The 27,064-nt window shown below is 40.6% G+C and overlaps 1 protein-coding gene across 3 annotated transcripts in view; it reads right to left on the bottom strand.

Moving 5' to 3' along the window:
• The window catches only part of LOC111655879 (collagen alpha-1(XI) chain-like), an 86,674-nt gene that overhangs the window by 44,231 nt on the left and 15,379 nt on the right, over window positions 1–27,064 (bottom strand). For 2 of the 3 annotated variants that reach the window (XM_023407414.2, XM_023407415.2), the window contains exons 5-25: window positions 21,192–21,320; window positions 17,364–17,453; window positions 16,938–17,036; window positions 14,178–14,477; window positions 12,978–13,043; window positions 11,838–11,879; window positions 11,350–11,412; window positions 8,627–8,701; window positions 8,031–8,114; window positions 6,610–6,666; window positions 6,047–6,100; window positions 5,835–5,888; window positions 5,362–5,415; window positions 5,176–5,229; window positions 4,336–4,389; window positions 4,186–4,230; window positions 3,341–3,394; window positions 3,195–3,239; window positions 1,624–1,677; window positions 525–569; window positions 80–133 (exon numbers count right to left, since the gene is read on the bottom strand). In XM_023407414.2, the coding sequence (XP_023263182.1) occupies window positions 80–133; window positions 525–569; window positions 1,624–1,677; window positions 3,195–3,239; window positions 3,341–3,394; window positions 4,186–4,230; window positions 4,336–4,389; window positions 5,176–5,229; window positions 5,362–5,415; window positions 5,835–5,888; window positions 6,047–6,100; window positions 6,610–6,666; window positions 8,031–8,114; window positions 8,627–8,701; window positions 11,350–11,412; window positions 11,838–11,879; window positions 12,978–13,043; window positions 14,178–14,477; window positions 16,938–17,036; window positions 17,364–17,453; window positions 21,192–21,320 (1,572 nt within the window). The remainder of the gene's footprint in view (window positions 1–79; window positions 134–524; window positions 570–1,623; window positions 1,678–3,194; window positions 3,240–3,340; window positions 3,395–4,185; window positions 4,231–4,335; window positions 4,390–5,175; window positions 5,230–5,361; window positions 5,416–5,834; window positions 5,889–6,046; window positions 6,101–6,609; window positions 6,667–8,030; window positions 8,115–8,626; window positions 8,702–11,349; window positions 11,413–11,837; window positions 11,880–12,977; window positions 13,044–14,177; window positions 14,478–16,937; window positions 17,037–17,363; window positions 17,454–21,191; window positions 21,321–27,064) is intronic. The other variant, XM_023407416.2, reaches the window with a different exon arrangement.

Here is a 27,064-nt window from a genome sequence, read left to right as displayed (position 1 = left end):
TCCACAGGTGAACATGCTGAGTGTTGGTATTTTGTCTGAATGATGTAAAAATGAAAAAGGAGTCAGGTGGGTTACTTACAGGAGGACCATCAGCACCAGGAAGGCCAGCCAAACCTTGTTTACCTTGAGGTCCCTGCAAAGACAAATAGTAGTTAAGTAGGAGGATGGATAGACGCATAAAACTACTGATAAATACTCTCAGTTAGACAAAGTAAGTGTTCATGCAGGAGCACTCATACAGCAAAATGTATAAAGTGTGTGTGTGTGTGTATTTGTGTGTGTGTGTGTGTGTGTGTGTGTATTTGTGTGTGTGTGTGTGTGTGTGTGTGTGTGTGTGTGTGTGTATGTGTATGTCTGTGGGTGTTCATGTTTGTGTGTGTTTTAGCCATCAGTGCTGTGCAGCCAGAAATGGCCTATAGCTCAGCAGTGAAACTGCAGAATCACTTAAGAGGTCTTGACTGAAACATTCACTTATCGGGACAGCAGAGTTGTGGTGGGAGGACTAGAGTTCCCTCTTTACTTACTTTTTCACCAGGAGGCCCGATTGGACCTTGAGGACCAACAAGACCCTGAAAGACATTGGAAGTAGATCCATTATTAGAACAGAAAATCATTTCTCATAAGAGGGATTGCATGATATTTAAAATGAAGTGGGGAAAAGAGCGCCTGCTTTGTTCTGTATTTGTGATTTGCTTATTTTGTAAAGCATTCACCTTCTTTCCAACCATTGTTATTGTTGGTTGGCTACTTTATGCTGCCTATTCAGATCTGCTCATTCAGCTGTGCAAAGGGAGGTCCATTATTTTCTAAGATAGATTTCTAAGTCACACATCTTAAAGACTTTTCGAGAACTCCCCCCATGAATAATAATAAAAAAAAGTTATTAACACTTAAAATAAGAGAGCTGTGTTACTTTTCTACGGTCCAATGCCTTTGCTGGAAGGCATCAATCTGCTTCTGGCCAGGTATAACTAAAAAGGAACAAGTTATTTATTCAACCTGTATACCATCAGGATAGGTTCCTACTAATACTTTCCAGGGAAATGACGGCATCCTGTCCAGGCTATGAGCGTCAGCAGGACTGAAAATCTCACCTGGCAATGGTCATTTACCCCTGGCTACTATATTGGGTGTGCTGTTTTGTATTAAAGATGACTATAAAACGGAATATTTTTCACTGTGCCACCAACTGGACAGTGTAATCGGGTTAAGTGCTATCAAATGAGTACAATATGTCTCCTCTCAGCAGGACAGAGAGGATGTTTTTCTTTTTCGTGGCAACAGAGAAACAATGTTAGTGAAAAGTCTTTGCTCTAATTAGGTGCAAATTTTGTGGAATGCCTCACAAAGCGGCATCCATTTAAGGAATGAAGGATGGAGAGAAAGAAGAGAGAGGAAGGAGAGCAACGTAAAAATACATGAACATCCGATTAAGAAAAACAGGAGTGTGAGAGATCACCTGAGTTTACAGAAAACTTGGATATGGCAAAGGGGAGTATGGAAAGGACAGATTTGAGAAGGGATTGAACAGAGAGTGAGAGACACAGCAAGAGAGACAGGGTGATCAGACAGGGTTAGACAACATAGACAGACAGAGAAAGAGAGGAAAGAAGAGAAACTTACATGTGGACCAGGCATACCCTGCTGCCCAGGAGGCCCTGGCTCTCCTTGAGGACCCTGCACATAACAAAGAAAAAGCACATGATGCAATTAATATTTTTAATTGCTGCAACTGATTCACTTCTATTCTACTACTTTAAATTTACATGACTACTAAAAAAAAATACTACCAAAAAATTAAATAAACACAGAGACAAACTAATTTAATTTATATATGAAGGCAAAGTCATGAGGTGCATCTTGTCTTTTGCTCCACTCCAGTGGATTTAAAGAATTGTCCTCATGTGAATTCAATTGCAAATGTACTTTTCCTGCATCAAAAATGTGGCACTGGGTTAAGTGAAAACACTGGGTGACTTTGTTTGGATAGATTGGATGAATTGGCTTCATCCAATATGTGTCAAGATTGTGAAACAAAAAGATGGAAGGGGAGAAATGTGATACACTGGCTCATGAAGCAGAGCTGTCTGTTTCCTAGCCTCATCCAAAGTTACGTTTAGTTCCTATCAAAACCATCCGTAAAATCTGCTGACTGGTGGGAATTTAAAAAAGTTTGGTGATGAAATACTTTCTCTGAATACATGCTGTGAGGCTGCAGAGACATCTGGGTATGGATTAATGCTAATAGGACTAACTGGAAATGGTGGGCTGTTTGGTATCCCTGCTGAGATTTAGTGTGTTACAAACCAAACATATACAAAAACAGACAAGTCCCTTGTGAAGCAGCCCACTCCAGCTGTTACAACAAACACTAAATACAAACGCTGGATTCAGAGAATTTTAGGCTGCTTGACTGTAATTGTTAGCGGGGCCTTTAGTACAGGATTCAAAACTGAGCTTAAATAAAGGATCCAAATGTAGTTGGTAAAAACATTTGGGTGCTTCACTTGTAGAGGATGCCTTAAAAACATTCATATGTAAGAGGCTTGTACAATCTGGGATTATAAACCCTTTGGGAAGTTCTACTGCTTTGGAAACTTTCAAGTGTTCTGCTTTGATTTTTAGAGTAGGCTGTGATCAATATCAGGTTTGGAGAAATTAATGAGAAGCATACCAAATGTCTATTGTTTTGTGTCCTTTCAACAGCTGTTTGTTTTTTTGGCTCAGTGACTCAGTGACCACAGACAATGTGTGGGCTTGTCCAACCGCCTTGACCAGTGATCAGTTACCCTCAGTCGAAACATCCCACTGGGACCATCCGGGAAGCTGAGTGCATGATGGGACCGTGAGCAGACAGGCTTCTCTGTTTCACCCTTTACTAAATCTTAAGGCCCCTTCATCGTGGCCTGTTCAAATCAGCAGACTTTGTTTTGCGGGGGAGGTCTGCACCAAGCACCATCTCTAATCAGCAAATGAGCTCCATTATCTCCATTCTTATGATGTTACATTGAGGTTAAAGGTCACTGACCTCCAATCTGCCTCAGGCAGGCATAATGATATACTGATTGCTTAGGTGGTCTGGACAAATGTGTGTCAAAAAAAATAAATTAAATAAAAATTCACTTTCTGACAATCTGACTTTCTTCTGTCACTGGCCAAATATGACAAATGAGCAAAACATGAATATTTCTCACCATGTTTCCTTTGGGACCGGCTTGCCCATCAAGTCCAGTAAGACCCTAAGGAGATGACAATTTGACAAGGAAAGTTGACATCTCATTAAGTTAGAACACAAATTATGAGTAGTATGAGTATCAAGAGATATAGCAGGTGTACTTACACGCTGTCCTCCGGGACCTGGAGACCCTCTGGGGCCAAGCAAACCTCTAGGACCCTGTATATCAAGACAATTACAAGTTAAGGAAAATTTTGTAAAACAACACCTTCACAAAAATCACTTCATGTTAATATGACTGAAACTGTATGTTGCATTTAGAAAAAGGGTGGAAATAAAAAAAGACATAATGTAAAAGTACATTAGATTAGGACTGAAAATCCTTCAAGTGATTGACCTGAGTTTTTAAAACACTGACCTCATGAGGACATGCATGGTAATTGCAGATGCAATTCAGGGAATGAGCAATTAAGTTGTTTTCTTATCTCAAATTCTTAAGTTGTGCACTTGAAATCAATGCACTTACTGTGCCCTTTTATCTTATGGACACTGTGTGATGATATAGTGTGCAACCATTTTTCTAAAAAGGACAGTGTTGTTTCGGGTATGACAGGGAGCAAATCATTTTTCATGCAGCTCTATGGTCCATTTAGACAGAACTCGGCAGCATGTGGCAGTTTCTCACGGGTAATGACAGAACAACACGTTTCTCTTTTCTATTTTCTGATCTATTATTCAGAGACATTTGGTCTTGGCAAGGTCGGTTGTACAAACGCAATGGTCTTTGCAGACAGGAATGTCGCTATAACTGCAAGAAGAGAGGAGGGCGAGGTTATGTGTTTAAATAATTGCTAAAATTAATACAAGAGAAGGAATGAGGGGGTGAGGCCTGTGGTAGCAGAGGAAAGGAGTAACATGATAGTCATATTTTCATCATATTCTTGTTTTTACCGTGAGCTGCAGTTTAACAATCTGGTCTCACTGTATTATCAGATAATAAATGTACTTACACTCTCTCCAGCCACACCTCTCTGTCCAACCTGGCCATCTTCACCCTTTGGATAGAAAAGAAAACAGAGGTTTATGACAGAGCGCAGTGGAATTTTGAAGACTTTTGATAACAAGGGTAAGTTGTAAGAGGACTGTGTAATACTACTCACTCTTGGGCCATCCTCTCCTGGAGGTCCTGGAGGACCTGTAGGACCCTGTTCTCCCTGGAGAGAAAAGATCACAAGAAAAGGAATATCAACAAAGAGTGGGAGTGGCAGGGTCACAAGAGAGTCCACAAGCGTGGTCCCTGCAGCTAAGAGAGATTAAAGGCTCCTAACTCTTACTTATTGAAAAAAATATATGGGTCAAAAATTCAGAGAACGTACAGAGACGATGCTTAAAAGAGAGCAACAAAAATGGGCAACAAAACTGCCTTTAATCTACAGTAAGTATGGTCACCACAATTGGCATGGACCTACATGGTTTCCAGTATTTATAGTGCTCTATAAGCACTGGCGTACCCCTTGTGGCCCTGTAATTACTCAGTATAGGATAAGGCACGAAAGCCTGTCTAGAAATACCCCTCTGTGATCTCTGTCCTCTCCCTTTTGAATCTTTACGCAGGCCCAAATTCCACACAACACCAAACTCAGCACTCCACACTCGCCTCCAGGCCTGGTTGCAGGCAGCCAAAGTGGTTCTGGAGTCGGTCCCACCTCTCGTAACTGGGTCAAACGCCCTAATGAGTTCCACTGCTTCAGAATTCATATCTGTCAACACTGGAGTGTACATGAGATGGATGGGTGGTGGCATCTGAACTACCAATCAGCCCTGATGCTGCTGTAAGGACAGGGTACAGAGCAGCAAAGACTTTTGATCAATGAGGATCTGGGACTAGAAATAAGAGACAGCATGGTCTTATTTTTGGAGGCAGATAGAAGCCTTTGACGATGTTTGTCCTCTGACCTTGTTCTTTCGCAAGACCCAAAATTCTCTCTCTTCATACTTACTCTATGTCCCTTCTCTCCAGGAAGACCAGGGAGGCCGTCAAAACCTCGGTCACCCTGAAAAAGCACAGAAAGAAATGGTTAGCTCTATCAATCAATATAGCAGGTGTTCTTCCAAACACACTTTTCAAATCCAGCTCACAGACATTGTTCTTTTTTATTTTTTTGACAACCTGGTGTGTACTTTACCTTGGGCCCTGCCTCTCCTGGCATTCCTCGAGCACCATCAGCTCCATTACGACCCTGGAGAACACACAAATATCATGTCAGGCCACATGGAAATCACATTAGAAGAAAAATATTCAATTATCTTGAATGGTTGTGGAGAATAAACACAGGGAAGATGCTATCATTTTTCTAACTAGCTCATAGTTAAATAAACATGACTTTATGAATTGACTCGACACACACAGACGATTATTGAGTGCAGCTGACTTATTTGAAAGAAGGCCATGTTTGAAACTAGACTGGCTCTTCTTTTTGGGTATTGTAGCATTGATCCTTGGACTCCTGTTAGGCAGACATATGAGAAATTTTGGAATTTAAACTTATGTCTTCTGCTGCAACACAATTTCGCCATGGAGATGAATCAATGATGAATCAATGACTGTAATAAAGTTTAAAAACCTCTTGGTTGAGTCAGGATAAAAAAGTATTCTTACCCTCTTTCCTGCTTTTCCTGGAGGCCCAGTTGAACCTTGAAGACCTCTGGGTCCCTATGGAGAGTAAATATAAAACGGTAGTATAGGATAAAAGTGGAAAAATGGAAGCTTACTATACAAAGGCAGGAGAGAACCTCAATGAAACAACAAATACATGAGCTCTATAATTACTAATGAAAACAAAAACTTTTCGTATTATTTTGTCTTCTCACCTGTGGTCCAGAGTCGCCACTGTCACCTTTAAGTCCAGGAGAACCAGGACCTCCCTATTAAACACAGACATACAAATTTAGTGAATGAATATATCTTCACTGAAGCCAAATATGCTGTCATTTAATCATTTGTCTTAAAAACCAAAATAATCTAGAATGAACTATAACCAAATCCAAATGGACATAATGTAAGATTTTAAACTTGATTGTGATTGTACAAGAGACAGAGAGAGAGAGATCAGCAATCATCAGTCCACAAGACTTTGTGTGTGTGAATATATTGTGCCTTACCATAAATAATATGTAACAAGATATCAGTTTTTGTTTTTGGCCTGTAATCAGTCCATCAATCTGCTTCTCAGGTAGTTATGGAATAAAACAAAATCACCTCACAAGCAGACAGCGAGTGTGTGTGATACAAGTGTGTGTGTTAGGAGGGATGATAAATGCTTGAAGCTGAGCCCTTCACATGAGGTAGCTCTAATCGCCCAATGTGTTTCTCATCACTTGTAAAGTGAGTGGATGGTAAGTAGATCAGCAGCGTGTGTAAAAAAGCCACTCACCACAGGACCAGATCTTCCTGTCATGCCCGCTGGCCCTGGAGGCCCTCTCATAGCCAGCTGTGGATCAGACAGAAACAACTCATAAACCAATGATCATCGAACAGTGTTGACACAAACGGACGTGTCCAAAAACAATATTTCTTCCTCAAACACTAGACATTAGACAATGTATGTTTTGCATTAGAAGTGCAGCCATGTGTGCCTTATTATTAGGCTCTCTTTGCAGTCAGTTTATTAGCATCCAGTCAAGTGATCGTGAAAGCATCTGTTTATGCTCTGAATTTTCTGATAGATCAAAACTTTTTGTTATTCTCAAGGTGAAGACCATCATTAGTCTTGTTTGTTTATGGGGTTTATTGTAATATTACAAAATGAATTGGGTATGGTTGTTAAAATGCTACATTTAGTGCCTGTAATAAAGCAGAACTTTGTGATATTGACATTGACTCAACATTCATTCATGTAACTGGACTGAACCCCAAAAGGGGTCTGCAAATAATAAAAAAAGACTAATAAAAAGCCTCCTATTCAGCCTCTGTACAGCATGGAACCTTAAAGTGTGCAAACTTCACTTTGTTCTTGTTCACAGTTTACCACTCTGGTCTTTGTTTCTGTTCATGGTTGACCACAGCTTGGGGCTGCCAAAAAGTTGTCTGGAATGTATTTGCAGCCTGATTACTGAAGCAATTCATGCCCGACGTTACACTAAGACCAAATCACACATTAGCATATGTTCATTGTGGTAAACAAATTAATAGAGAGCATTAGCAGACTGCAAATACCTCAAGAAAAAACTTACAAACTTACAACTTGTCCCTATAATTCACTTTCAGTACATTCCTGACATTTTTTTTTCCTTTTTCCTTCCTGGGGCCAAACCTTTGGCATAAAAGACAAATATAGAAAGGTGACAAGTGCTTTCTAGACATTACTAAACACCAGTTATGGCAGTCCTCCAGCTCCATAGAGTGTTGTGAATGTGTGAATATTTAGTGTTTGTACCACACTTAATCGTCTCCATGTGTTCTAATATAGGTCGCTCCTTGCTTAAAGCTGCATATTTCAACCTGTTTTTCAACACCGCTATGGTTATCGAGACCCCTGAGTGGGTGTGAACATCTGTTGTGGCTTTATATATATATATATATATACACACACTACCTAACCTGACGTAGGTCCATATTTTGGAATTTTGACAATTTATAGGATGAGGGGGACTGAATAGTGATTCTCCTTTTCATTATTTAATACACTCTCTGGGTCATTTAAAATTTTTCTTTATAAACTTTAAAAAAAAAAAAAAAGAAAAAAAAATATTACACCATGAGGCTAATTAGAATAAACCAAGACACAGAAAGTTATAGTTGTTTCCTCCAAACTGGGTAGGATGCACTGGGGACACATTTGCCACTGATACTCACCCTAGCCTGAGATAGGATGGCCTGAGCCTGAGCTTCCTGGGCTGTAACCACAGGTCCCTTGTGTGCCTCACCGCCCGCACGGAACTGACAACCACAAAACAAAGAAGAAACACAGTTAAAATCAAGGAGACTTGTCTCTTTTAACAGAGCGATGCATCTAATGGCCTCCCCTGGTGAGTGTGTTCAAATCTTTTCTGTGTTCTGTTAAACCTATAAAGCTGTCACCATGCCACACACACTCATACATACCCTGGCATACAAGCACAGGCAGCAGCTCACACACACACACTCACACTCACACTCACACTCACACACACACACACACACACACACACACACACACACACACATATGTGTCACCAAGCCTTTCAAAGCAGTCACTGGTTCCACTCTATTGCACCGGCTGACATTTACAAGTAAAGTGATTTGTAACCCAAAGAAAATAAGGTTGTGATCCTTTGGCCCACTGGTGATGCTATGAGGTAAACGTACTAAATGAAGTGAGTTCACGGACTAATGCCTGAGATGGAGGGTGCACAGTATGTGAGGAAAATACAACAGAGCCCAGTGGGCATGTGGAGAGCGGCAGGACTTACTGGAAGCATCAGAACGGTACCTGGGGGCCCAGGGACACCGTCTGAACCAGGAATACCAGGACGCCCTGGGGGACCCTGGAGAATCAGAGGAGGGAGAAAGAGTTAAAGCACAAAGATATCATGCCTCAGTGTGAATGTTTAATACAGTTGGGGCGGAGGTCAACAACTAAACCAACGGATATGAAATCTCCATTAGCTACAATAATGCTATTCAAAAGGACTTTACAGTATTTGTTGCTAACAAACATATCTTCAAAGGATTGAATTTCAAATCAGCTGGTGTTTTATTGACTTGCATATCAGCACACAGTGTTTACATGATGTGAGCAATTAATTAGATGTGGTTAATAAGCAGGCCATATATATTTCCCCATGAGATAACATGATTATTTTGCCATTCCTCTATAACACCCTGGAGGTGCTCTGTAAATTGAAAAGAAGAAAAAACTGATAATGGTACCAACAAACAACAGTAGCAACAGTAACAGTGCAGAGACTGAAAAAACTAATCTATACACAGCAAACCCCTTCTTTATCTACAACAATAATTTCAATGGGATGGTCCTTTGCTACAGTCTGCACTGTTGTCGCTTATTCCAAACAGATAATTGACTAATCCTACTGAGAAGAATAAGACTGGGAATTCAATTGCGAGCAAAGACAAAGCATGTATTTTCATTAAGCTGGCCTAAGGATATTGCCTGCAGGAGTACACTGACTTTATAACAAGACTAAAAAATCCACAGACATGGCCCTGTGAGGTTATAATGCTCATTAGATTCCAGAAAACAAAACTGTTTGATTGAATTTTCTATTCTTAGCTGTTTACCACAAAGTGGGGCAGAAATAAATGTTTGGCTTTTGTGTGGCACCAGAAGGGAGATTACATTGTTACATAAATTAAAAGGGATCATTTCTTACTACAGTGGCTGTTTTAGGAAATCTCAGTTTGTCAGACCTAGCTAAGCTTTCATCAGTCTAAACTGTAATTGTTAGCATGAAGTTGTGATTTCAGATGTGCTTTTGCTTAATGCATGCATGTTAACATTAGCGTGTTAACATATCCACCTGAGAATATTAACATACTAACAGCTTTAATCATGAGAAGTTTGGGGTGTTAGCCTGCCATGTTAGCATTAAGCTCAAAGTACAGCTAAAACTAAGGATTTAGCCATTAGTTTGAAAGGACCATTGTCATGAACTAAAGTGTGGAACAGGTGCAAAAGCATGTTTGGTGGTTACCAAAGTCATTAGGATTCATCCTCTGCGGACCATGAATGTCTGTACATATTCAAAAGTAATTGAAATATTTTGTCGGATTCTTAGAACCATGTGGATAAAAACTATTTAGAAACAACACATTACATAAATGTTGCTCATACTGAATAATTATAGTAGGAACAGACAGTTAAATTATAATGTGACTGGATTTTGAATTAATATAAAGACAAAAACTTATCATAACTCAGATCAAGCCTAAGAAGTACCCAATGTTTCCAGAGAAACTAGGATCTATTTAGCAGTCTCGTCATGTGCAACAATCTCAGACTGCTGGCTCAAATTGATGCCATGTGTTCCCATCTGCCTTTTCCCAAAGGTGGTAAATACTCTCCATCCATTGCTGTTACAGTAAGCATAGCAATGGCATCTAGTGTTAATGACGGTTGTACATGGCTGGGAAAGTGGTATTTCAGTGGAAAGGAGAGATATGGTGATCATGAGAGAAATGAGCCAATCAACCGCGGAGTCCAGGCGGATACTGCGCAACGGAAAACCGCAAGACTACAGAAACGAGTCACTTTTAATCCCCCTGTCAGTCCTCAGCAAGGCTGTTTCTCATGGGAGGAAATGAAGGGAGGGGGGCAAACTTTTGGACCAACAAAATGTTTTTTTGATCACTTTGACCCTGTGGAACAATAAGCCTTTCATACTGGTGAGGAGTGCTGGTCATACTGGAGGAGGCGTGTTTTGGTATTTTGTAGCTGGCAAAGAATGGGTTAACCTCCACAGACAGAATAGACCTAAAAGGGTGATGAAAGAGGGGTGCGGGGCAATCACCACATTTGGGGAAAAACAAGCTGAGATCCAGCCTTCTGGAGGGGACAGGCACTTATACTGTGTCATCCAATCAATCACATAAATGAGTGGAATCCCACAGTGCTGGGAAAAAAACGGCTTTGAGAAAAGTTTACACTTCTACATATTTTACAGCAAACTTCTCACAAGTCCTGTAGCAAACCAATAAAGCTGCTTCTCAGAACTTCTCTTTGTATATTGACAGTTTATAGGCATCTCATTTCCTTGCACCACTCCTCACTAATATCCCCCAACTGCTGCAGTAGCAAGCTGTGTCTAATTGTATTATTCATTCCCTGGCATTGAAACAGTACTTCACAGCTTTCCAATAAAGGGTAAGACAGCAGGATAACAAATTCAGGAGTGTTTAAATATATATATGCTGACTCCCATTATTCCACAAGTAAGATGAATGGCTAAGGTTGAAGTTAGCACTTCAGTTTTGTGTCAATGATAGCCTGAAGACATGTTTTGATTGATACAACTTATGTGGAATCTTAATTGATTGGTGCAAATATGTTTTTTTCTTCTTTAGGCAAAATATAACTGTTGATAAATTTTAACATTCTGGATAAGGAGAGAATGGGTCGCAGTGTTCCTCAAAAACATCTGTAATCAGCTGTTAAATGAGGCCAGCCTTCACTCACCCTCTCACCAGGATCTCCATGGGCACCTGGGGGACCCTGCAATCCTGGGGTACCAGGAACACCCTGAAACCACACACACACAGACACACATACACTTAACATATTATATCCCAAACTGCTGCTAACCAGCATTCCCACCACAGTCAGTCTATCCAATACTTCAAATGCATAGGCCAACAAAGACAGAGAAAAAGACATGGGTTCAAAAAGAAATAAGCCTCAAAATAAAATAGCCCCCAACCCCCCTTCCTTCTCTCTCTTGTGCTCGCTCGCTCTCACACACACACACACACACACACACACACACAACACACACACACACACACACACACACACACACAAAAAAATTCACATTTTGACTGTCTCTCCCAACTCAAGCTTCACTGGCGATCAGGACTGACGCTCTTTCCATAAAGACATTTTTTCCCTCTTTAGCTGTTCTCCATCTGTGGAAGGCAGACAGGAGTGTGGGAGAACGTGATACTCACTGCTTGGCCGGGGGCTCCTTGGGGTCCTTCTACAAGCATCCCCTGAAAAAGGAAAAAGTGGATACAGTAGCATTATAGGGAAGCCTGTAAATCCACAGGTAGGAGAATAGGGGAAGAAATGAGAGCCAGTAGGTGCTTCGGTTTGAGGTTGGAGAGTTTACTTATAGCTACATTAACAATGCTTCAGCTATATGATGCTTTGTTCTATAATGTGTGTGTGGTCAAAGATTTGGACGGAAGCCTGTGGTGGTACAGATTGTATGGGAGGAGAGACATTAACCGAAGCTGCTATTTTAGTCAATGTTTAGGCTGCAGTGGTGAATTGTATAGGATAGCTCTCAAAAGAATTTATGTAGACAGTGGTTGTTTGGTCTATAGGCCAAAGATGAGAGTTAAATCTCATTAGAAGGGTAGCTTATCTTGGTTATAAGTGCCTCAGTAAGTAAGTAAACAAGATCTAAAGTTGAGTTGCATTGAAATGTGAAATAAATTTACACATATGAGAGTAAATCACATATGACAGAGATGATCTGTTCAAGATAACTGATGAAAGAAACCCTATTCTTCAGAAAATATGCAGAGAATCTGATTCAGGCTTTTATAGACTTATAAATCTTTGTGTGCAACAGTTGGAAACTCTTTGCTGATATGAAAGCCAAGTCAGCACTAGTTCGGAAATATGCCATGTATCTGAACATTTGTTAGCTAAAATAAAGATAGAAGGATAGCTGCTAAGCTAGACAGCTAAGACAGCTTACATAGATAGACGATGTAGAAGTAGTGTGGTAATGTACTGATAGACTTGCGCTATCAAACTATTGTAAGCTACCAGCTAACAACTGCATGAATTTGGCAGCAAAGCCCGTTAGCTTGCTAGCTATTTAGCAACTCTGTGCTGTCCTATAACTACAACATTAGCAGGCTAAATACTGTATTATCTAGTAGTAAAGAAGTTCACCTGTTCTTTGATATTACTGTTTCTAATACATTAAAGTTTGTGAATGTGACTTATAAAAATGTACATGAATGTGATTTTTCTGGTGCCCAAATTAGCTTGGAAAAACTTTTTTAAAAATGTCTTCTTCAATTATTAGGTTTGTTTTCAGAATTAAGACACATGAGTACTAATACTTCACTTACTGGCTCGATAACAGCAGGTTCACCCTTCTCTCCTTTTTCCCCCAGGTAACTTTGACCTCCAGTCACCTATAGACATAAGACAGACCAGGTGAGCTTTTTACACAGTCACAGGCCAGACATTGATGCATAAGGTCGGAGCACCCAGGGTTTGAAAGCCAAAAATGGAAAATGTGAGACCAATGAGCAGCAGATGCCCTGTCTGATGCCCTGGATGTCTTCTCTTTCATAGAGGTTACTTAACTCTAACAAAACTGCTAAGAAAAGATCAGCAAAATGCTGACTGGTCTTCTGCATGCTTATAAGGATTTAGGTATTTCTCAAGGCAAAAAGCAGTTTTTTTTTCTCTGCCTGCTGGAAAAATAAACCTCAAGAATCATTTTGTAAGAAGCTATAATTTAGAATTTGGTCTGACTCCTATTTATTAAGCTTCCTAAAAGCCAGGGAGTGCAAAAAAAAAAGACCCCAACTGTGCACAAATGCAGAGGTCGTTACCTGACACTATCCATACAATGACTTCACATGAGAAGAATTCCCAAACCACCTACAGCAGTGTGTCCAAAAACCGCTAGACTGTACAGTTAAGGCTGAAGATGAAACTCTTTTTGAGGGCTGTGGTGTCCTGAGATTGTAGAGTTGAGAGCACTAATAAAGCAGTACAGATTAACCCAAAGCAGACAGATCTCAAGCCAACATCCAGACAGGGACTGTGTCACTTCCTGCCTCTAAGAATCTGGATCCTGAGGCAAGGAAGGGGGCTGGAAACAAGCCACGATAGACACTGGCTCAGCAGATATTTCTGTCTGGTTTTCGGATATTGATCTGGATGGACGAAAAAACATTTGCTAAGACCTGGTTTGTCATCTGGTAATCCAAACAGATCATTGGTGTGATAACTAGGGAGAAGCATGTCTTTGATAAACAGCAGAGGTCACGGGGATCAAGAGGTTATGGAGGGCGTTTCTGTGCTGACAGCTGGGTCGACATCTGTTTATCTCTAGGAGACTTAGACAGACAAGGTGTGCGTTTGTGCTTGCTAGTGTGTTTGTGTTTGGTGAATGTGCAGGCAGAATGCTCCAAGCTATAACCTGATACCATTAGAAACAACAAACAAAAAGGGTACTGCAAACACCCCATCAACAAATGCCACCACCCCCCTCTGTACCCCCCCATACGACGTCTCCAAAACACACCAGCACTTACACTGCTCTCTCTGATATCTCTCTCCGCTGGAACACCAATACCAAACTCTTCTTCATATGTTGCAGGTGTAGGCTTGGCGTCTGTGTAATCGCCATAATCACCATAGTCATATGGCTTTTCTACGAACTGTTTGTTGTCATATTCCTTCACGTCGTACTCCTTAAACTCGTACGCGTCAGTGGCATGGTCCACCTTCTCTTGGGCGTCCTCAGGGGCAGCAGTTTCCACAGCTTTTGTGGGGTCCACACCGACCTGTTCCACACCAGTGATGTAATCATCCACTATTTCACCATCGTAGCTCTGGGATCAGTCAAGGCATCGCATAGTGGCGGCAGGGGTTGTTAAGATAGGAGGGAACATGAAGGTTTGGTTAGTGAGATGAAACCATGTGAACAGCTTGAATGATTCACATGTAACTTTATAATATGATTCACAGTCAAAGAATTAGGATTTAGCACTTTGGTTAACTGCACTAACATTATGGACATCATCTCGGTTAAAATCCTTTAAGGAAAGTTCAACTTAGTAGTGCGCACATCCATGTGTCTAATTTGGGACGGCATCCAAAACTCAACATATGTGAAAATACACATATATTTTGTCAACAGGCATTGTTATTAACATTAACATCTACAGTATAATCACATTTAGATGTCCCAAACTACTGACACATTAATGCTTGAAAAAAGTAAACAACAAAATAAGGTTCACTATGTAAAATATACATATGTACATATTCATGCTGTAAAATTACAGAATGACAGACTACAAGGTTTTCAGACAGCATAATCTTTACATTTCAATCTTTGTCAAAAGATCCAATGCAAATGTTACACATGCACAAACATCTTCTCACAAATAATTTAAAACACAGAATCTGAGGAAATGTGAATACACTTTTGGTTTATATGCTTTGCCTTGTAATTCAAACTGAGCTCAGCTTTTTGAAAGATGTCAATCAGTGTTGCACTTGATGAATCATCAGTCATCTAATACTGAAAGTGTCTCGAGGGAGAATGTAGAAGAAAACCTCACATGTAAATTTTGTTCTTTTAGGCATCCTTCTGTGAGGTGAAAGTTGTCACACAGCCTGTGCAGTCTTTGTAGAACAACCTGTATTTGAGCGCATTGCAGCTCACCAAAGTAACTCTTTTCTTTATGGGATCTTATCATAGTGCAAGACATCAAAGGCTGAATTACTAGAGGTTACAAATATTCTGTAAGAGTGCATCCATGTTCTAAACAGGTAATGAATCAAGCAGCTTTTTGAAGGCTTAAACTCTATCCGTTTCTCTTTATTTTTGCCAGCTGGCCAATCACTCCAATCTTATTTATTCCATGGTACATTTATTGAGCATCTAACAAACCACATACCATGGCTATATTTAGGTGAGACTTAAACGGTTGGGAATATTTCAAGCAACATTATCTACCAGCAGCAAAAGCAGTACCCAAAGTACTAGCAGTAATAAAAAAGAACACCCCCCCCCCCCAAAAAAAAGTACGATAAAACTATAAATACATGCACAAACTGTAGAGCATAGCAGAAATATAAACAACCACCCACTGACAACACAATACTGCAACACACTTTTATTAAAAGCATCCACCAACTGTACTTTGGTCTTGGGGCAATCTGACCCTGTGACACTGTCTAAAAAGGTTTTCCAGCGCATCACATTCCTCAGTCATCAGACAAGTGTTCCAACATGGTTCAGCATATGTTTAGTTTCTGTGCTTAGCCCTCCAGCCTGTCATTTTAAATGAATGTAATGTCTCAAGCTGAGTGAAGCTGCGTTATCCACCTCAAGGTACATCACAGTACACTTGGCAGACATTTGGCTGGCGGAGCACCCGGCCGTATTGTTTTAGTTTAACCCCCAAATGTTCCCCATTATGTAGTGTTTTATGTGATGGTTTAGCACAAATTAAGACAGGATCTGCCAAATTCAGGATATGGCAGAAACATAGGGGGATGCATCAGTCTACTGATTTTCCATTGGTTACGGTTCATTAAATAAGTTTTCCTGCTTCGGTCTTTATCCAGACTCTATTTGATGGCGGCGGTTTCTCGTGGAAATCAAGGAGGGGAGTAAGCTGTTTGATGTTAGTGACGCCTTGTTGGGTTTCAGCCTCAGAGGCGATCATAAAAATATTTTTTTGTCGTTGTTGATTCCCTACAGTTTTATTGAAATTTCAAACCAATTTTAAAGCAATAAAGAAGGAATTTCAAAACAAGAATCTGGATATTAATTGTCAAGTTGGTGAGTCAAGTCATCGAGAATTTTCCACAATAATAAAAAGTGTATGCAACTGGGGAAAGTTTGAACCAATTATTGTCATCGAAGCCTTTCTAATTTCACAAAAATCAAGAATATAGATAACTCGTCATTAAAATACCAAATAAGGTTGTCAACCAACTGCCAATTATTCACAGCTGTTAACATGTTTTCCTAGAAACTGGGTATATGGTCCAGGATTTGTCAGAGTCTTTTACCACATAATTTTCCAAACATCCTGAACATCTGCTGACTGCATTGTAGAAATGGGTCGAGTGCAGTGGATAATTTCCAAATCTAATATACATCCCGTGACATGGCAATTTGGATATTTCATGTGTAGAATATGGTTGGGCAGAAATCATTCTCTATTATGTCTCTGCGTATCAAAAATCTCTAAGAACATTTTACTGCAGCTTAGTCATCAAACTGGTTACTTGGTTCATAAACAAAAATGAAAAATTCAACTTTTTTTATTTACCTGTCCTTGTCCTCCAGTCTCAGTGGGGGTTTCAGGCTGATTTCCATCCACTGTGGTGTAGTCATACTCACCCGTGTAGTAATCTCCACCCATGTTTGTCTGAAATCAGAGCAGGAACAGCACAAAGTGGAGCATTACACATTTGACAGTTTGATATAATTCAACCCATTATAGTTTAGTTGAGAGCTTCTTTTAATGCAATAAAAGAAGGTAAGGGTGATAGCAGAGACTTTGCGTTATGTATATATAGTAGTGGATCTATTTAGCATATATTTTGCTAAAAGATAAATATTAAAAGAGAAAGAGAGGGCACGAGGGACACAAAGAAAGACTGAAAAGTCTGGCAGGAAGAGGAGATGGGGTTGTATATGTGTTATTCATGGCAAGAGCCATGATAACAGTATTATTATATTAGTCAAGTGTTACCTCAGTCTTGGCTCCTTCAGTCGGGGGAGCGTCAGTGGTTACTGCTCCTTCACTGTAGTCATAGAACTCACCATATTCATAGTTAGTGTACTGTAAGGAAAAAGGGATGGGGGGGGCAATCAGTTAATCAGTGCCATCATGTAAATAAGGCAGCACAATGTCTCACAGACATGTTGTACATTATTTACATGGCGTGTAAGAGCATGACATTCACACAACGGTTTTAACGATTTAGCGTTGTCATGCTATTTCTGAAATAACATGGTCAAAATGATGAAAACATCACATCCATATTAGAAAACTGAACTTCTTCAAGATATGGATGACAGCAGCTTCTACCCAAACCCATCCCGAGCTTCATGTGACCCTACTGAGAGATTCATGCCTGTAATGAAACCAATTAAGATTCTTGTTTGCTTACAACAGGATGTTGGAGCGTTACTGTGATGCCAGTGAAAACTTATCTGCCTCTACTGCTTAATTCTGTATGCCAACAATGGCTCCGGGGTTTCATTAATTGGCCCTTTAAAACAGAGTGCTCAAGCTCTCCTGACTCATTGCATGCTGGTAAGTTATGGGGAGCACAGAGAATACAGTAGCAGGGGGTAAAACCACTGTTACAAAATCCTGGGGAATTAAAAGAGTCTCTGCAAAGACAACATGTGTTAGGTCTCTTACCATTTTTTTGTCAAACAGAAGATTTTGGTTTGGATCTTTAAAACATTCCCTTAATTATAATACGGTCTGTTTGGTGTATTATGTCGCTGTTTATTTACTCTTGAGCAATTATTCCAACCTGACCCACCAGAGAGGAAACATAATACTAAACATTTAACGACACAGGACTGAAGTGGCTTATGCGTACTTTTTAATTTAAGGATATAATTCAATATTTTGGTAAATATGCTTATTGGCATTCTTTATCTCTGAAACTCTACACCACACGCATGTCTTCTTTGTTAAACATGAACCTGCAAAAAGTTAGCTTAGCTTAGCATAAAGGCTGAAACCATAAAGAAACAGCTAACCTGGCAGCGTCCAAAGGTTAAAACAAAGGCCGCCTTCTAAACATGTTATACTTAGTTTAATCATTAAAAACATCAAGTTAGCCATTTAACCCATGCCTCCACTTTTTTATGAAGAGTGGTGGGCTGCTCCACTGTCGCTATCCTGGCAGTGTCTGACTCAACTTGACTCCCGGATAATGCAAAAATGGGGAAAGAGGTGGGGCATGTGTGGAGCCAAGACTTTGTTGCATGCTGGTTTGTGGCAAGCAAACGCTCACCCACCTGTCACTCAAGTGGCAAGTCCTCAATTATGCAGAACTTTAAGCCTTAATAAAATTTTAATGGGAGAAATTTAAATGGGGGAAATTCAAAACAGGGAAATTTAAAAGGGGGAAATTAGCTATAGAGACCAAATATGTTGTTTGTACCAAGCTGTAAACATGTTTTATTTTTCTGCTGTAAAGTTGGCCATTTTAACTGTGCTCGAGTCTATGGGGATTGAGCCAGCCTCAAGTGGTCATTCGAGGAACTGCAGTTTCAGTGTCGGTTACATTTTTCAGCCCCAGATGTTGCCGCTGGGTTATTTCCCAAAATGTCAAATTATTCCTTTAAATCACCAGTGCTCACAGATATTTACTGGCGCACTGCCTACAACTCATATAATATTATGTAATTTTGCCATTTAACCAGTTTAGCCCTTAATCAAAAACTCCGGTGATTGCATTTTTCATTTAATTCTCCAAATACTGTCAAAACAGAGGCGAGGTAGATTAAGTTAACAGAACAGCCCCTGATATGTAATGCTCTATCAGCGCAGGGAAAAATATTAGTCCCTAGAAAACTGCAAAGCTCATAAAAATAATACAAGATCCACGGCCTACTGCAATGCTGGCCTGGCCTCCATTCAGTGGCCATGAGAAAGAGAGCGAGGGGTCATACAAGAGAGAAGCCCTGGCAAGACCAACTAGACTGACTGACAGGGGAAACAGCGAGAATGAGAGGGTCAGAGAGAAATATAAAGAAAGATAGAAAACGAAGGAAGGATTTAAAAAGATTTATGGTGCTGAAGTGCTTCGCTAAGCTGAAGGTCTTCACCAGAGGCTTGGATGAAACGCATAAATACTGAAGTATGCTCATAAAAAAAAAGAAAAAAAGAAAAAAAAAAGAAAAAAAAAAGCCCCCTCTTCCTTCTCTTGCATCACTTTCTCTTCCTCTTTTAATCCAGCTGCAGACATGTGGCTCATGACTGCAGAACCAGCATGCTCCAGGTCAAGGAGCATCTTCAGAGGCTCAGGTCAAAGCCTTCCTCTGGGCTTTAATAGAACTGTAGAGGTTTGGTTTAAAATAACAAAACAAAACAAAACAGCACTGGGGTATTGAAGTTCAGACCTCAAAGTACACAAAAGCTTTTTTTCATTACCAAAACGCTCTGTTGGGATTTGAAGTTCTACGACAGTGATTTGTCCTTTGGAAGACATATTTGTCAGTTCTGCAGGAGGAAATAAATTCTTTAAAATACTGAGTTGGAATGTAGGAAAAACATTCCTGTTATAACTGTACAGAAGTCGACCAGATTTACAATGTTCTTGAATCCAAACTGTTCCCTGCTGTCTATTTAGAACTGACAAGCTCCTTGTCTTGGCGCTGAAGAGGAACCTGATGATGAAACAATATTTTCCAGGACATGGTACCAACTGTACAGCCAATATTTTCAAACAGAGTATAGGCTCTTGATTTTTTTTTTTGTTAACCAGGGATCTAAAGTCTACTTTTCCAGGTACTGGGAGTCTAGCTGGGGAAGGAAAAGCTTAAATTTCCCTGGGAGTCTGGGCAGAGCCTGCAGAACTCGTTAGTGATATAAATCACGGGGCCACTCCAAAGTGGGCTCAGACTTCGTGGCAGGGAAAAAGGAAAAGTTTCCAGAGTGAGCTCATCAGTTATTTAGTGGAATACTGAAGGAAAATGTCAGCCGACAGAAAGGCTTGAACCAGCAAAATAACAAAAAATGAAGCCCTGACACAAAGCACTGTATTTCAATGGAGAGATTTGGCTGAAGAGGCTACAAGGGATGTTTTGGAGACAGTGTGGCAATTAAATTCAAATTTCAAACTGAATTCAAACTCAACACTATTTTGATATGTCAGCATGTTTCCACCAATAAAACAGACTAGAGAAAGAGGCAGATTAGAATTGAGTTATCTACTATTACTATCTGACTAGCTGTCACAGACCACTGTGTATGGTACTGAAGTGTGCTCGGTTCAAAATGGGGCAGAGGGAACAAGGGAACTTGATGATTTTCACTGGTCTATCTCACATAACACCGACTGCCCAAACAAATATCACTTCCACAAAAATGTCCAAAGACAGAGATGTTTTATCCTCTTGAAAAAATATGCACAGTAGCTGGAGTACCACTATAGTTTTCATTTCTTTACACAAAAAGTGGCAAATTCCAGTTTGACTTTAAGTCACCCTGCTTTTCATTTTGATCTACTTCATTTATTCCTCTCCAAGCCTTCTGTTTTATTGTCTTACTTCATCTTTTGCTTTCTTACTTTTAAAACACCACCCAAGTCCAAAGGCCTCTTTCCAAATTCCTGTTATCATCCTTTCTAAATCTCATTCTCCAGCTCACATTAACTTTTCCTCCCTGCTTCCCTGCCTTTTTTCCTCACTACAACTATTCCTCCTTCCCTTCCTCTCTGTGTCCTCCCCCCTCCTTCCCCTCCCTCCATTCCTCTGGACAACCCTCCCTCCTGAGCTCTATTCCTAAATCTGTCCCGCGTAGCAAGCCTTATTCGCCCCTCCAGATACTGACCTCGTCCTCAGGTTCCTGAGCCTGGGGGGTGTCGTGGTGGTTGGGGGTTTCACAGTCAGGGCTGTAGTGTTCACAGTAGTCATAGGCTGCCCTGGGGTCTGCCACTATCAGCAGCTGCTGGATGTCACCCTGAGTGGAAGAAGAGAAGAAAGAAAAGAAAATCAGCATGTCCACAGAAGCCATGTCAACAAATTTCACAGACTATAGAGTCATGGAGTGGGAATTATTTATCCCCTCTGCAAATTCCCATGCTAGGGTTTTCTTTCATCCTCAATTTTACTCATAAAAGTTTACGCATAATATCAGGGAGTCTGCTGGATAATTTGCAATGCTATACACGTATGTTAAGGCCATCAATTCTATTTAATTCAACTTAGTTTCTGAGAAATCAAGTTTTTTCCAGTTTGGTTTGGCAAACGGCTCTAATACCCAGAAGCCTCAGCCACTGTTGCTGAGGAAGAATAGTTAATCAGAGGCATGAATCAGAGCAAAACTGATCAGTATCTGCAGCTGTCAAATTCACCCAAAATTTATTCAGAATCAGAAAGTGAATTTAATCAAACTGTGAATTCTCCATGGGGCAAGTGGTTGACTTTTCTTCTTACATTTTCATGCGCACAGTCAAAGAAACAAATATTTTATGACACAGTTGCTAATCTTTTGCACTTATAGTTCAACTCACAGTTGTTTTATGTCCCTCTAAGCCTCGGACGTGCTCCAACTGTCAAAAACCAAGAACTGTCTATGCAAAAAATGGATGTGATTTTTACTCCCTGCACCTTGGCGCCCAAAATAACTCCACTTAACGTAGAATCAGAAAGTCTTTCTCCAGACACCACTCACACTGTGCATATCTTTTTCTCTTTTCATGATTACAAATAGAAACCAAATGTTAACATCCATGAAGAACTCATAGGTTCATCCTCGCCTGATTGCTCCAGCTTTGCACCAATGTAGTGATAATATAATGTGACAATAAGACAACAAGGCAGATGTTGGAGAGCACCAGAGGCAGCAGTCTCTTGACTGTTAATTACATACAGTCTTATGGAATAAATCAATGCTTTAGGGGAGTCTGTAAGCTTTAAGAAAGAACTGTTGTACAGTCCCCCTCACTCAGCCATTAGGGACGGCAAGTCCCCTTACACAGCAGATAAATAACCAAAGTCTGTACTTATCTTAGGCCGTCTGTTTTTCATGAGCTTTTGGAAAAGGAAATTAGATCCCCGCTCCCAACCCTTCCATCAGCCAAAGGCTCTCTTTCCATGATCGTCTCTGAAGGAATTTCTAAACCTGGAACTGCTATGCCACTGATGTGGGGAATGTTATCTATACCCACCAACCATATGGGGACCTCAGCTGACCTTTTCCAGAATCCACCTGGAGTTAGAAACTAAGAGGACAAATAAATGGGGAGAATAACCTAAGTGCTGAGTGAAGGTGAAGGTGAAGGTGGGAAGAGAGGCCGCAATCAGGGTGGCCCCTAAAGAGGCAGCGCATACATGAAGATTGCATTAAATTACAGGAGGCAACATCTGTACAAGCTTAGACCTCTGGAACACATTTGCTATTCATCGCCTCACACTCCCGTCGTACGTGACCAGTAGAGCTCAACGGGGCATTGAACAACCCAAACAACAACGATAACGATATAAATACATTTTACATATGGAATAATGTTTCAAACAGTAATGCCCAAAATCACAGTCAGTTCCAACCCTCGTCTGTATCAGGTTTGCAGCCGGGAATTTTAAAAGCAACCATACAATATGTGGCTGCAAATATGTGACTGAAAGGTTGCCAGTTCAATCCCAAAACTGCAGAATAAAAATCTGCATGGCGAAAGTGAAAATAGTTCTCACCCCTCCCCTAAGCAAGGTATTTAATGCCAAACTGGGGCCAACAAGATCAGACTGTGGTTGTACTGGGCAGCTTCCAGGTGTGAATGTGTGCAGCAGGGCGTTTCTGCTTATTGAACCTACACTCAGTGAAAAGAGGGGGAAAATATCCTTCTCACATGAGTTCACCCTGCACTTTGTGAACCTCCACTACAATGAACAAAAACTACAATGACAAACAGAAGGTCTCAAGTTAACGACTGCACCGCAGCCTCGGCATACTGTATGTTCTTCTTAGAATTTAGCACAAGTGGATCCGAAGCCAAAGCCAGAAACGGAGAGGACAGTTAAAATCGCAGACACTCTGCATTTGGCAGAACCTCTGTCTGTTTCCTCCTCTCTCTGTCTTCCTGTGTCCATGGACAGTAACTTTTCATCGTCATTCTTCATCACTCACTCGTTCGTTTTTTAAATCTTAGTTTGTGTGTGTATTCAGGAATTAAATAAAATGTATAAAACAACAATGCATTCAGTAAACAAGAAAATATGCCGGAGAGAGAAAACATCACACAGGGCTTGTCAAGAGACCACACACACTTAGCCCATTTATAAAGCCAGGCAGTTATTCAATCACTCCCATTCTTCCCGATCGACTTCTCCCTCACTCTTCCCCCTCTCTCCTTTTACCCTCTGCTTCTTCTTCGTCTGCATCTCGGTGCTTTTGTTGATGTTATTGTCTGGATTGTGCTGCACATCTCTCTGGCATCTGCTGAGGTTCCTCCTCAGAATTCCAACAATGATCTACAGCAATGCCCTGGCTCTACTCAGAGTTGACACAGACACAATGGGATAAATCATCTGTCTGAGGCTGCACTGCAATCTGTCTTTCTAATGGGCTTTGTGTACAATGCGCATGTGTGTGTGTTTAAATACAGTGTGCCTCAACACATGTTGCCCTTCATCTCACACTGTAACAACAAGCATTCACCGAAAACTAAAAAAAAAGTACATAAAAGGATGAGACTGACTGATCAAAGAAAAGAAAGGAGGCTGGAATCATCCTTACATCTACATTTCACCCGTGGGCAATCCAGTTTAAGAGAAGGCAAAGAGCTGCATTGGTCTCTTTTAATTAACACACCACTGTTTTTCCTTGAATGTCAAACACTACCGGATTCTCCCTAGGCTAGGTGACCCTGACATCTGCTGCGAATAGCATCCCTCCCAATCCCACAAGCATAAGGAACAGAAGTCAATTAAGGAAAATAACTGTCAGATGAATGATCACCTAAAAGTGGGTGGTATTACAAGTCTTCAGCAGACCATGAAATCTGTCCTTGGTGTTGTATTAATAGCAGGATGTCAGATAGCAGCATCTGAATGTCACTCAGAAAGCGGGGGGGCGGGGGGGGGTAGCGATCAGGCTGAGTAGCTGACATCTGATTATGAGCACACATTACCTCATCCGCAGGCATCAAGCATATAACAAACTTTAGAAATCAAGACACAAACTTTGATCAGATGCAGACAGCTCCTGCTGGCGCCGGATCAGAGATGACAGGAGGCACAGGGGTTTTCCCCATCCTGCGTTTGTTGGACTAATTTAGAGACATAAACAAAGATGTAGTCTGTGTTTGTCTCTACAAAATTAAGGCCATGCTTGATTTAGAAACTTTATCAACATTAGAGTGTCAATTTCTGGAATACAACCAAACCTTAATCTTAGCATTTTTTTCAGGGCCCCTGGACATTTTGCCCTGATTTATGCCTTACAGGCTTCTTCTCAGGCTGCACCCAAATCCTGCCTCATCTTGCCAGGGTGGGCAAAACCCCATGCATACTCCTACTTTAAGCACAGTTCTTCTAACATGCCATCCTTTAAGTATGCCTTTCATTGACTGTTGTTTTGTAGAGTACAAATCCTTTGTATAAAGTGCAGCCCGGGAGGGTTTAAAAAAAAAAAGCAGCAATAATTTAGCATTTTTGCACTTTCACTTGGATGTGCATCCAATTTCCACTTGATAAGAGCCGAAAGATTAATCTGCAATTGTGCTAACTGAAAAATTCACTGGTTTCAGCTTCTTAAATGTCATGATTTTTAAATGTAAATGTGGTCTCTTGGAAATTTTGACTATTTGATGACATTTTATAGACAAAATTATTAAGTTGCACATTGATCAACAATAAAAATACTCCCACTTTGCAGCCTTATAATTATACACAAACAATACAAAGTTTTCACTGATGCCTCCAGAACAACATGTAAGTATGTAATTAGATGGTTGAGAGGTTATTGTCTGTGGCCAGGTGTAGCAGGTCACTTTGCCTGCAGGAACAGCTGGAGGATATTAATGCACCCAGAACACACACTTGGAAATATGCTCAAAACATCTGCAGTCTGACCCAGTAAAACACAAATGCATACAGGCTGGAGAAAAAAAGGGGCACCACAATCCCAAATTATAATTTCCTGTGATCATTACAGACTTGTTTCTTTTTTAGGGAGAGCACCAATACATAACATTTTTTGGGGCTTAAAGAGGGAAGCTCCCAAAAGGGGATGAAACGAGATACAAGATGACAGTACAGGTGTATATTTACATCTTGCCTTTCCAGGAAAAATGTCCCGGTTACTCAGGATAATCCACAGACCTCACTGTGAACAGCTAAAGAAAAAACCTTTAATGGTGTCACTGTGACCTGACTGTGACATTGAACCTTCTGTGCACCATTAGCCAGATGTGGCCATCCTCGAGACCATGCAGACTGCGTGTTACTCCTGCAGATGCTTTTGCTTTCTAAATCTATATAGTCCAAATGCATATTGTACAAATTTTTGTAGCCATAACTTACTTCTGTATTTTCTTTTTTTGATGTCTTACCCCACACCTCTGCACAGACCTGACACACTTATTGTCTAAAAAAGCCCTCTTGTCCAAACTCTGGGAGGGGAGCACATCTTGAAAGAACAAATAGACAGATGGAATTTCAAAACTGTACAAGGACAACAATTAAGCAAGAAACAGAGAAAGAGGAAAATGTATAACACTCTCCAGATTTCTTCCAGCATTTTATCAAATGCAGCCTTTGTGGTCAGTGCAGGGATAAAGTTTCTTTTCAAGCACTGGGGGCATACAAATGTCTTGCACCCTCCGAATATTAAAACATTTCGCTTGCCAGTAGCTCACAAAGCTGTTGAACTGTTTGAACCATCTGCTTGCTTGTCTGCACGCCCTTTCTTTACTTCACTCTCCATCTCTTTTTTCCCCCCGCTCTGCTCTTTTCCATCGCAAAAGATTTTAAGAAGCACCTTGGGTCCATTACTTCCTGGCTGTGCTGAGACCAGTTGGTGGGGGTCACGGCACATGGGACAAGGAGGTCAGATATGTACAATCTGACATACTAAGGACAGGTTACAATGAGGAAAGATACTTTATACTCCTCTGTATTTTCACTGATGTTGAATATATCGCATATGCTCTAAACACTCATTCAAATATGAATTCATTATCATATTCCTATTACACAACCCTAAGCAAAACTTTTTGTGACAGGTACTGGAGGGTGAAAAGTGACTGAGGCAGATGAGAAACAGTCAGAGCATTTCTCCTCCTGCCAACTCAACCATAAACAATGATTCACTTTAAGGCCTAGAGCCCATCAGAGCCTCGTTAGATTCCTCTGCCAAAGACTTGTCCTGCTTGAGGGACAGCATTTTGGAACGATCTACTATGTAGTAATGACAGACACATAAACAAACTATCTTCGCCTCTTTCTCCCTCTGTCCTACTCTCTCACACACACACACACACACACACACACACACACACACACACACACACACACACTTTTATGCACGCATGCATGTACACAACAACACACATGTAAACACACGTGCTGAGATGCGGTGCAAACTAAGAATCCCACTTGGTCCTTTTTACAGAATGGATTTGCATAAAAATGAGAAGGGGAGATGATTTCACTCCGGTATCTTGTGGCTTTTATTAAAAAGAAGAAAAGAGAGGAAAAACGGGG

Source organism: Seriola lalandi, unplaced genomic scaffold (genome assembly GCF_002814215.2).
Source record: "Seriola lalandi dorsalis isolate HSWRI2012SDOR001 ecotype SW California unplaced genomic scaffold, Sedor1 jcf7180002054334, whole genome shotgun sequence".
Lineage (NCBI taxonomy): Eukaryota > Metazoa > Chordata > Actinopteri > Carangiformes > Carangidae > Seriola > Seriola lalandi.
Note: the sequence above shows the minus strand (reverse complement) of the source record. Positions and strands in the feature narration are given on the sequence as shown.